This window comes from Pygoscelis adeliae, unplaced genomic scaffold, assembly GCF_000699105.1.
Source record: "Pygoscelis adeliae isolate BGI_AS28 unplaced genomic scaffold, ASM69910v1 Scaffold68, whole genome shotgun sequence".
Classification (NCBI taxonomy): domain Eukaryota; kingdom Metazoa; phylum Chordata; class Aves; order Sphenisciformes; family Spheniscidae; genus Pygoscelis; species Pygoscelis adeliae.
The window spans coordinates 4,547,309-4,559,330 of record NW_008825501.1 but is presented as its reverse complement, the minus strand read 5'-3'; the positions used below and the strand labels follow the sequence as shown (position 1 = coordinate 4,559,330).

Sequence of the window (12,022 nt, the reverse complement as noted above, 5' to 3'; positions counted from 1 at the left end):
GAAAGAGTTATTTGGGATAAAGGTGGGTAGAAGCTGATAGGAAAGTGATTAACAGGTAGAAAGTTGCTGTTTATGGATCACTGATATTGCTGCAGTTAGTCTCAGGATTGAAGCAAGGCAGGACTTGTAAGGAGGAATAACGTCGCCTGCTAGCGAAGTTAATATTGCTGGAGAAACAAGGCAAGCCTTTAGCCATGTGGATCTGAGCTTTCAGAAGGGCTTGTGATCCAAAAAATGCTGTTCCTTCTTCCATCTGTATTAACTGGTGTGACAGAGATTAGTTTTCCCTCCAGCCTTGCCTTTCTGGGGCGGAGAGGATTTGGGATGTTCTCAGAGCCCGAGGAAAGGTTTGGTCCAAAATCATAACCAGCCTCCAAAAGGAGGGTAGAAACAGGCACCCATTAGCAAGGCTGGATGATGCACTGGCAAAAGTGGGCAACACATGCCTTGTCCTCGGGAGCACCACACCCGCTGTGTTTTAAAGTGTGTGCAAGCGTACAAGCAGACTCCTCACCTTCTTCAGGAATTCCTGAGCTGGTGTCTGGAGGGCAAGAAAATGCTCGTTTTAGTGACACATTCAACTCCATCTTACAGGTCCTGTAAAAGTGATCTGGATCTCCTGCAGCAACACGGCAGTGTATGGAGGGCTGTGGGTACAGTGTCCATGTGGGAGAAGATGGGGTGGGCTGGTGGCAGAAATGGGAAAGTCCCGAACATGGTGAATGGTCCTGGGTTGTCAGCAGGCAAAATCAGAGTATGCAGAGAGGAAACAGGTTCCAGGGCAACAAACCTGCAGTATGGCACTGCTGGGCATCAATTGCTTTCTGCCTTGGAGCTGTCCCAGTCTATTCTGTTAATGAAGTGACACAGATTCTATTTATTTTACTAAAAAAAAAAATATATATTTTTTCCTCCTACCACCTGGATTCTTTTGCATCTCTTTATTATATCACCTGCCTAAAACAGAAAGGGCCTTGAAGATGACTTTCTTCCCCTTTCAGATGGCCTGGGTAGTTGAATTAGATAGTCCCAGGAGAGAGAATGTTATCCTGTACCTTGCAAAAGTCCCTGCTGCCCACCCTGCCAGCTGGCTGAGCTGGCTGTGCATGCATTTAGCTGCATTTGAGCCCCCTAAACATCTCTTATGGGCTTCAGACAATAAAATACCTGAGGAAAGACATGGGATCCATGAAATTATCTTTACGGGAGATGGAACTGATTGAGCACAAATATGTCTAGAGCAGAACAACATTAGGGGTGGATTTAAGGTTTTATATTGTTCACATTGAAATTAACTTCCTGAGCTGAAGGGAAGGAGGCTGTTTAAAGTTTGCAGCTTACTTTAAGTTTCACTGTGTAATGTAAAACTTGTCCCACCATGGATATTGGCACGGCTTCAGCTTCTTCCCTCCTCCTTTTCATTTGCACAATGACTGCAGCGCTCTCAAGCTCTTCTAGAGCAAAGCGATTTCAGACCCCTGCAAGGTCTCTTCACCTGTAAGAACTAACCTAGTGCTTGATTTTATTTTTCTTATTTTTTAAGGCTGTTGTAAAGGTTGCAGAATATTAAAACAAAATAGTGCCTTTTTTTTTTTAAGGTAAGATAAGAAAAATAATCCAACTAAGGCAGCCGAGCCCTGAATAGTGCAAAGGCAAGGTGCTCTTTACTTGCAAGCTGCTTTTGCTGTGTACAGTACCTTGCACAATGTGGTTTTAGTCTGTGGGTAGTGTCCTTACTGTTACAAGAATAGTAATGCTGATTCTACCTTTCCTCTGATAAATAAAATGACTGAGTTTTTTCCCCTCCAAAATGCACTTTGAGTGATACTCTAGGTTTGAACTTTATACCTATGTCGGAAGCACCGCTTGCTGGCAATAGTTAAACAATGCAAACGCTGAAGGCATTTTCCAAGTTGCTTGCTGTTTGTATTATTACTGTAGCAACTCACTAAAGCCAGATTTCCAGTGGCAGGCCTCCATGTCTCCCTTAAAGGCTCAATCTGTTTGCCTTGCTCTGCTGGCTGTAAATACCAACACTGGCTCTGTTTGGTTTTTACATTTGCAGGAGAAGGAACTTGCTGTTTATAATTGATTCCCAAGTTGGACTAACTGTGATTCATTGCTGTAGAGGCACAAAAAAAAAAGAACAAAACAATTCCTAACTGCTTTTCAATCAGAGCTGTCTTCACTTTGTGGCCAGGTGGGAGCTTTTTGGAGTATGAGTGTGCTGCAGATCACAGAAACCAAAGTAGCAAAGTGGTTGGGATGATCAAGGTGAAGGGAGCCTCATTTAACTGTTGGCAGTGCAGAGCTTAAAGTTGCCACTCATCCCGCAGCCATCTGGGGCAGCACAGCAATTCCCACAGTCGCTGTTTGATTTGTGCCGACTTGCTTGAACCCAGTTTGTTGCATTGGGAGAATGTGATTTTTTTTTTAAATTTTTAAAAAATTTTTAATTTTTTTTTTCTTAATGCTTTGCTAGGATTTGAAAAGGACTGGAAATCTTTGCTGTAAGCATGTCGAGTGCTGCTGGTTCTTCCCTGTAATGGGTCTGTGCTGCTGTGTGTGGAGGTGTGGGAAATGGCAGCACTGCTGCTCACCCTCACCTCTTCCAGCTGAAGAGCTCGAAGCTCTTCATTAACTGGCCCTCCTTGCTGTCCCTGTGCAGGAGCAGGGAGGTTTCTCCTTCCTACAAACAGGACAGTTCAGGCACCAAGACTTGCCCTCAGGGGGAAGGCAGCTTTTCCCCAGCAGTGCCCAACCCTGTGACCAAAACTCCACCAGAAGTACAGGTCTTTCTAAAAGCTAGATCAGGGAATAGGAAAGAAAAGGGATAGCAGGGATATCAGAATAGTGTTTTTGCGTTCGTGTGCATGTGAACAAGCGAAAATAGTGAATTTCCTCTTTAATGCCCAACTCCTCTGCTGACAGTTGCTCAGGTTTCTTGTGCTGAGTGCCACTTGTCTCCCCAGCTTTGTGCAACGTTGTTGTAGCACGTCACGTATGTGCAGCACAACTTTCCTTAGACCCTCTTACCTCTTGAGTCCTGCAGCCTTGCCTGGCTCTGGGTAGCGTGCGATGCAGAAAGAGCTGTAACATGACGACCATCTGCTGCTGCCCTTCCCCGTGGGACTGCTTCTGTCTAGGCTGGCTCCAGCTGTGCTGCACAAGAATCCTGACTGTGGGGTATAATGTTTCTCCTTGCTTTGCAAATTATGACCAGTCTTGTTGTTCAAGAGATGCTTTGAGGAAAGGCAAAAATGATGGTGCTCCTTGCACTGCCTTTGTGGCTGGTGGAGGTTGTCCTGGCCGTATGGGCCATGTAGTTGAGGAATATCTCTGCATGCTGCTTAAGCAGGAACAGCAAGGGGGATGGATCTGTCTTCAGATCTACCCAGCTGGGTCCTGCTCCATGGGGAGGGCAGCAAGAGGCCATGGGGGAGACTTACAGTGCCTTTAACCCCTTCTTGCATTGAGCTGCAGATAAGGAGTTGGGAGGTTGTTTTGAACTGGCTGTAAAGTAATAGTCCTCTGTCCCCTCCCAGCCTCCGCCCTTGAAGGGACTGTAGGATAGTCCTAAGTTCCACTCTGATATGAAGAGACATGTCCCTTTGTGTGTGTCTAATGCTTGAAGTCTTCCACCAATATCTCAGGGTCTCTTCCTTCAGAGCAGACCCATGGTTTGATGCCCTTCTGGCATCTTCCCCACTAATCAGAGGGCAGTGAGGGCTAAGCAGCCTTTCCCATCCACCGAGGTGATTAGGGTAGACTTACAGCAGGCTCCTTGCCTAATCCCTGGTTTATTTGCTGGCTGAAAAGGAAAGTTGTAACTCGGGTAATAACACTTCTCCTGGGCTATGCCAGCAAAGCTTACCCATCTTGATTTAGAGATCAGTCTGTCTGAAGTCCAAAAGCAAATGCATCCAGGCCTTTTGTGTTGCACCTGAAGGTGTGAAAAAGCACCGGCAAAGAAAAGAGGAGGCAAGTGAGGGAGGAAACCTGGCTGTTGTGCAGGGGAGTGCTGAGCACTAACTTTCTCCCAAGTTCACATACAGAGCTGCTTTTCACAAGGTCTCGGAATGAAATAGGATGGCCTCACTTCATTAGCTTTTTCAATTTTTTTTGTCCTCTAAGGTCCTTTCCTACCAGCCTTGACTATCTCCAGAGCTTTCTTGTCTCCAGACATTGAGACAGGGTGTTTTTTACCTTGGGTGACAAAGCCAAATGGCCAGTCTCCAAACATGCCCTGGACACAGGGAGTTCAAGGTTTCCCCGAGTGTGAAGTTTCACCCAGTGACCTGCTACCTTTTCCTGGTTTTGCTACTGCTTCTGGCTGTCCCCTCCCTTGTACAGGCTTTGGAGTTTGTCAGCCCCTCTACCCTTGAACCAGTTCAACTCACAGATCTTGCAGAACATGGATTTTGTTATTTTTCATGGTAGAAGGAGTTGGTTCAGCTCATGAGGAGTGAGAAGCCTCCCTGTAGGCAGGGAAAGCCATTAGATCTGCTAGAGCTAGTAAGTTGAAATTTGGGAGCAGGCTTCCATTAAGCTGGTTAATGGGTGCATTGACCTAAATTCCTAGGAGAGTAGCTTTAATACATCAGAGTAATGCTTTGTTGCAATCACTTTATTAGCACTTTAAAACTGCTTTTGAACTTGGCTAGTGGATCATGGGGTATAGCAGTTGACTGCTGCACATGCTGCCAGGTGCTAACCTGGCTTTCTGTTGGCTGGGATGTTCTTCTAGTAATGTTTGTGTTGTTTTGTTTTTTTTAACAAAGAAAAAAGAAATGTTGGAGGCAGGTTATTAAAATCAAGAGTGAGGGATCACCTCTGCCTCGGGTGTGCACCACTGTCTCCTACCATAGTGCTGTGATACTGACTAAGAACTTTTACATCCATTGCATGGACTTAAAAACCACTGGGATAAATGCTGAATTTCTTTTATTTGACCTTCCTTGGCTTTCAACTCAAGCTAGCTGCTCTTAAATGCTTCTCTGTAAGCATTGGAAAAGGAAGACTTAAAATATGGTTGCTGAGGGTCTCCTGCCTCATATGGCCTGGGAAAAGGAATTGGAAGGAAAACTAGCAAATAGCAAAAGTGGAAATGGTGTGATTAAAAATTGTAATGGCCCCTACCACAACAAAACTGCATAATGTCAAGTCACTTGCCACAAAAGCACGGGTGAGCATGACTTGAACTGGTTCCTGAAAGTCAAATGCCACGGATGGATGTCATGCTTGAGAATATATGTTCATGCTTAGTGGACTCCACTGGTGCAGGATGGAATTGCACACATGCATATCAAAGTTCAAACCTGTCCCTAAATATCACCTCTCTCTTTTTTTTTTTTTTCTGCTGAGGGTCAAGTTTTCTACTGTCACACTGAATTAAGCCAAACAGTGCTCAAGGCCCATCTGATAAATAATTGTAATGCTCCTGTGGAGTAGCTCCGGGGTGTTTTTGCATGGCCCATAGACTGTCTTCTGAGAAAAAGCTGGAGAGCTATTACCAGGTGTAGGATGGGGGGAGAGGAGGATGGGGAACAACCTCTTAAGAAATGGCAGATCTGGCCTTCCTCCAGGTTAAAGGAAGACCTTTGTGGTTGAACAGGGGGGCGGAGGGGGGAAACTTTACTCTGGTTTCTGCAACCAAAAGGTATGTGGCTAATGAGCCAACTGCCATCCACTTGCAGAACTGCCAGTTCTTTCAGAGTGAATAACACAAATACCTTCATCAATCGGAAGAACCTGGGGCCAAACCTGCCACACTCAGATGCCCGTTGCAGCTTTTTGTGGGCTCACCCCCTCCCTGGTCAGACTGATGTGCTCTGTGGCATTAGAAAGGTGAACACCATGGCCAAGTACTCTCTCCAAACCTCTGTCTAAAGCATGCTGGGGCTCTTCTGGGGTAAGGGAAGGAACAGATGTCACCCTGGTCATTAGCCAGTAATTATTTGCTCAGTTGGAGTTATGCTTCCCTCAGTGGTTTGGGCATAGCTGGGAACGATGGCTCTGTTTGCTGCACAATAAACAAGACTCATCTTTTCTGCCTTTGCCTGGGTGTCTTCTCTGCCATGTTTTCCCAGCTGGGTAGCTCAGGGTTAGGACATTGAAGCGGGCTGTTCCGACTGCACCCAGTAAAGAGCAGTGCTGGACGTCCCCTCTCATTAACTAATGAGTTCTACAGGTTCCTTTGTTCTTTCTACATAAGGTCCTGTGTTGGGGACCTGGCTCCTTGTCAAGAGGCACCTGTGTACAGTGTCCACCTCATGAGTCAGCCTGCAGCCCACCTGGCTGCTCCTTTCCCAGCAGACCGAGTGCAGTGTTTGCTTTATTAGTAATGCACCAGTTGACAAGGGGATGAGTTAGGTGTGTTTTGGCTTTGCCCCTGGTCTGGACTGTGCATTGCTCAATGGGCATGTCCAGTATTGGCAGGAGAGGTGAAGAGACCCACCCCTGCTGCCCTGGTGCCTATTTGGTGGCTTATCCCCTAGGAGCAGACACTGCCTCTGTGGCAATTGAATAATTCTGGGATGATGGAATTCACAGAAGCAGAAAGTCTTGATGAGTGTGTAGATATGGACATGTGATCAGTAGAAATAAGGCAAGGCTTGACCCCTAGATTTGAGGATCTTGGGAGCAAGCTGTAATCCCTGTCCTAGTTTAAGGATGCTCTCAGTACCTGCTGATGTGATAAACCCTGGTATACACCTAGAATCAATTCAGGTGGAGTCAGTGGAAGATAAAAGCATACAGATGATCAGGATTAGGGCTCCTTAAATTACACACTGGGCAGTGGAGAGACTTGGCCAGGCAGAAAGCCTCCAGCTGGATGAGTGATGAACTGAACTGCCAGGGGAAACTGGTCTGGGTTGTTAAGGGTGAGCATAAGAACGATGGTTTTTGGATGTGGTTGGGAAGAGAAGGATCACCTGTTTGGAGCAAATGTCTTTGAGCAAGAGCACATGCCTCCCTTAGCTACTAGGAAATACCCCTTATCACCCAGCAGAAACAACTTTTGTCCCTGAAAGTGCTTGGTGCATCCCCGATCTTGGACAGAAGGCTGCGCCACAGGCTGCGCTGGCGGCAGGCTGTCTGTGGAATATGGGCTTTTATTGATGGTGCTTGTGCCATGTTGGTGCTGCAGAGACAGGCCAGCTGTGTTGCCCTGATCCTTTCTTACATGGTTTTGCCATAGGAAGGATATGGCTGGTTTGGGATGGTGTAGGCTCTGCTCAGAGTGCCCACAGCAGAGAGCGTACCTTGCGGCTGGGACAACTGCAGGTATCTCAGCTCAAAGAGGCAGCCCCAATTCCTTGCTGTCAGCCAGTGCCTCCTGAAAGAGGACTCCATGAATGTCAGGAGTCCTGACATTCTTCAGTCATGTCTGTATTTCCAGGCATTAGCAAAATTGTCCCCTGCCAATCTATGTGCTACTGTGTCGAACAATTAGCCTTTTTAACAATAAGGTACTCGGATCCCTCATCTGAACAGTTGCACTGTAAATACCTCAGTCCAGGGTGCTGTCTGGCTGATTCTTCTCACCTACCACCTCCTGAAAATTAGATGGTTGGACAAAGACCTCCAGTCTCCTGGAGATGTGAACTGTGGCCTGATCTTGCTTTTGATTTTGGCCCTGGTTTTTTGACCCCTGCAAGGAGATAGGCTTGTTCTGTGTCCTTTTTCCTTCTCTGCTGTCCCTGGAGATAACATCTAGGCACTTCAACTGAAGGTTGAAGCTTTGAAGGCTTTGAGTCATGGGTGGGCTGTGGTGGTGCATGCAAGCGTAAGTGGAGCAGTTGCAGGTACCGGTCAGCAACTGGCCCTGATGTGAAACAGAGAAGGTAATTTCAATCTCTTCTTATCCTCCTAGTTGTTCGGCTGTGGCTCCGTTGCACAGATTGTGCTCAGCAGAGGGACTCATGGAGGTTTCCTGACTGTTAACCTGGCCTTCGGCTTTGCTGTGATGCTCGGCATTTTGATCTCGGGACAGGTATCAGGTATGTTGTGGCTCCACGTGGGCTAGATTTCACTTGTGACAATTGTTGTGTAGGCCTAGATGGCCGTGCTTTTCTTGTGTGGCACTGGTATGGAAACCAGTGTCCCTTGGCTCATCTCTGGGACCCAAATTCTGCTGTAAAAGTACAATAACCACCAGCTTCTCTGCAGGTGGACATCTGAACCCAGCTGTCACTTTTGCCATGTGCTTCTTGGCCCGGGAGCCCTGGATCAAGCTGCCAGTTTATGCCCTGGCCCAAACCCTGGGGGCTTTCCTGGGAGCTGGCATAGTCTTTGGACTGTACTATGGTAAGTGCAGAAGCTTTCTGTGTTTGTTGGGGTGAGATGGATGCTCTTCATGACTCACTGAAGGGAGGCTGGTTCCCAAATCACAGAAGCATTTTCTTGCAGAGCAGAGATGCGAGAAAACTCCTTACTGTGTTTCTGGGAGGGCTTTCTTGTTCTCATGATGATGATGATGGGTTCAAATTAATCTAAAGGCCAACCAGCATTGTCAGTGTATGAGTCTTTGTCCTCGAGTAATGACCATTGTAACATGGACCACTGGATGGCCCCTTTTGTAGGTACTATCTGGATTAAAACAGATCTTTCAGAAATGCTGATGAAATGTTAGTAGTAATGGAGACTTTATGTCTGTGTATTATTCCAGATCCGTTTTATCCTTCTTGGTTTAAAAAGAATAAAGACTTGACCAGGATGTCTTCTGCATTGTCTTGTGTTAGCTTCCAGACAATGGGACTTTGAGCAGTTTTTGCTGCCCTTATCAGAGTGATTCTATACCTTGGAAAGCATCCTAGAAATCCAGTTCTTCATGAGTAGTGTCCACCATTCCTCCTGAGTGGTGCTCCTTATCAAGGGGCAATATTCAATGGGCAAGAACTGACTCTTTGTGCTGGAAATTGCTCTTCCTCAAATATCAAGGCTGACATTTTGACTCACAGTTTGCCTCCTGATGTCTGTTTCTGGCAATAGAAGCAGTGTTCTCTGTAGCTGAGCAGAACATCTGGGTCACTGTAGCTTCCACCTGAAGGGAGGAAACTGCCACCCCAGCACTAGCACCAACTGCTTTTCACTTTAGAAAGAAGCAGGGGGACCTACCTTCATCTCTGTAAACATCAGGACTCCAGTTCAACACCAGTTATCTTTCTAGTTGGTGGGCTGAAGTCTCCTCTTCAGAAGAGTTAATCCCATCTTAGCTGCCTAAACCATCGAAGAGCTACCTTCGGCAAGTGTGTGTTTTTTTCTCTCCACTAACCATGGAATCTAGACAGCCCACCTAGGTTAGCTATCCAGCTTCTACATAGTGGAAGGCAAAGGGCTGACTGCTCTACAAGACAACCCTGAGAGGTGAAACCGATTGTGTATTGGCTTAGAGGAAAGTGCAAGATCAGCCCAAATCCTGTTTGCTGCAGATCAGATCCATAGCAATATCTCATGTCTTGGCACCAAGATTGATACCACAGGCATTTGGGTACCTTTTGGGAGAGATTTGGAGTCAGCTTAGTGTTTACTTTTTGGCCCTAACTCTTTCCTGGTGCCTGGCAAACAAGAAATATTAGGAATAGGGAATCAGGCCATCTGCATCTGAGCCTGACTGGTAAAATGCTGTAGTGGATCACACCAAGTTTTCCAAATGAGCACTCTATAGCAAATGGTTTTGTCACACATAGCAATTGGGTGCTCAGGGAATTCTGCCTCAATACTCATGGCTCTGTGGAGCCTACATTTTAGTCATCTTCCAAGCAGGGTCCTCTCTCTGATGCGTGTTGGAAAATGACTGGTCTCTCTACCTTTCTTTTTTCTTCTCCCCCCTGCCTCTCCCCCTCCCCCTGCCTCCTCTAGATGCCATCTGGGCTTTTGGCAGCAACCAGCTGTATGTAACAGGACAAAATGGCACTGCTGGTATCTTTGCCACGTACCCATCTCAGCATCTGAACATTGTGAATGGATTCTTTGACCAGGTAAGAGGGTGCTGGGAGGATGAAGGTGCATTTGAAGAGGAATCTTTTGGAGCGGTTCTGGGCCTCTCCTTTAGTTAGAGAATGAATTGAAATTTAAAGAGAAGATACCCAGTAAAGTTTTTAGAGCTGACACAGGTATCTCCCTAGCCCATAGGAAGAGCAGAGCTAGAAAGCACCCTTACAGCAGGAAGGCTTGTGTTAAGGGGATTAACCAATCGCACGAGACTGGCCAGGACACCAGTGAAAAGGATACCACTTGGTCTCAGCCCCTGAAGAGCGATAGCTCTTCAGTGCTATCACTCATCGAGTGAGGATGGTTCTTCCTCACTCCCACTGTACTACTGTGGCTGTTGCACAACCCAGAGGTCAACTGGCTGTGGGGTGTTGGAGGTGACTGTGTCCTCCTTAAAGTTGCCATCAACCACAAAGGGACAGTAGTCACCCAGCTGTGGCAGGTTGGAAGCATGTTCAGGAAGATGTCTTCAGCTTTTCTGGCTGCTCAAACAGTTATTCATAGTTCTTTTGCGGGTAGGGGAAAAGGTGTGGGCTTGATTGACCCTGTGGGCTGCCAGGAGGAGCACATTCCACTCTCCCATTCCTGTTGGTGCTCAGTCTACTGTGGTCTGATAACGCAATGGGATGACTTAGTGCAGCTCTTTCAGTTTAGAGAATGAGTCCTAAATGCATGGGACTTCATTAAATAATTTGGTTAAGAAATTAATCCAGATTAATCTTTTCTTCTTCTTCCCCCTCCCTCCCCAGTTCATTGGCACAGCCTCCCTGATTGTTTGTGTCTTGGCTATTGTTGATCCTTACAACAACCCTGTCCCCACGGGGTTGGAGGCTTTCACAGTTGGCTTTGTTGTCCTCGTTATTGGAACCTCCATGGGCTTCAACTCTGGCTATGCTGTCAACCCTGCCAGGGACTTTGGGCCTCGTCTCTTCACAGCCATCGCTGGCTGGGGCACTGAAGTGTTCTGGTAAGTGCTTGCCAATGAAAACCTTGTGCATCAAGGGGAAAAAATATTACAAGTCCAAGTAGGTGGTAGCTCTGGCATCATAAAGAGTCTTAGCACCCATGAGGAATCTTTGGATTTTATAAACATTTTTAAAAGACACTGTTTGCTCTGCTCTGATTTCTTAAGAAATCGTAGAAGCTCGGCAGTTTCCAGCAGTGACAGCAAATGACCTAACTTTGCTATCAGGGAAGAAATTTAAAAGCATCCATGAGAAGTTCAAGTGCACCTTGAACATGAGCCTATCATCATATTTTTAGCGGTAGAAAATGTACGGCATTTGTTATACTTGGATTTTGTTGTTGCTGGAGAAAATTAAGAGAGCCATGAGCAGTACAGACTACGTGCTGTTAAGGGATGCTTTCCTGCAAGCAGTGGGAGTGAAGTGAAGGTGCCTACTTCAGGCACTGCAGCTGCTTCTCTCCTTTCTTGATGGAGAGACAGTCTTGGAAGTCCTGGAAGTAGCTGTTCTGAATTGCTTGTCACCTGAACTTGCAGTGGGGGGCAACTGGAAATTGCTGCGGACATGCGGGTACTGTTGTCTTTTGCAAGTCAATGATGATGTTTGGAGATGACCAGATCTTGCATTGTTCCAGATCCAAACATGAATATCCTAATGCGTAGGATGCAGTTCTTACCTTGTATATTTTCTTTTTGTTTTCCAGGACTGGTAAACAGTGGTGGTGGGTTCCAGTTGTTGCTCCTTTTCTTGGGGCTATTGCGGGTGTGATGGTCTATCAGCTGATGATTGGATGTCATGATGAGCCTTCTCCACCTGCCTCTGAGCAGGAAACAGTCAAGCTGGCTAACGTGAAGCACAAGGAAAGGATCTGAGGAAGCTGCCACCCAGATCTGGCAGACATTCATTACTCAGGACTGCAGCTGGCGAAGAGGAGGAAGGAGTTAAGAAGAGCTTCAAGAACAACAGGAAGATTTCCCCCCCCCCACATCTTGAGATATTGTAGTGCGCTTTTTTGTGTATATCCCTGATGCATTTCTTTAGGCATTTTCCTGTGAGCCTTT

The 12,022-nt window shown here is 46.5% G+C and overlaps 1 protein-coding gene across 1 annotated transcript in view; it reads left to right on the top strand.

Annotated features, from left to right (window-relative positions):
• Window positions 1–12,008, top strand: part of LOC103923253 (aquaporin-3-like) — a 13,578-nt gene extending 1,570 nt beyond the window's left edge. Inside the window, exons 2-6 of the mRNA XM_009331540.1 lie at window positions 7,877–8,003; window positions 8,173–8,310; window positions 9,865–9,983; window positions 10,746–10,963; window positions 11,665–12,008. Coding sequence (XP_009329815.1) covers window positions 7,877–8,003; window positions 8,173–8,310; window positions 9,865–9,983; window positions 10,746–10,963; window positions 11,665–11,833 — 771 coding nt within the window. The 3' untranslated portion in view covers window positions 11,834–12,008. The remainder of the gene's footprint in view (window positions 1–7,876; window positions 8,004–8,172; window positions 8,311–9,864; window positions 9,984–10,745; window positions 10,964–11,664) is intronic.
• The last annotated feature ends 14 nt before the right edge of the window (window positions 12,009–12,022 follow it).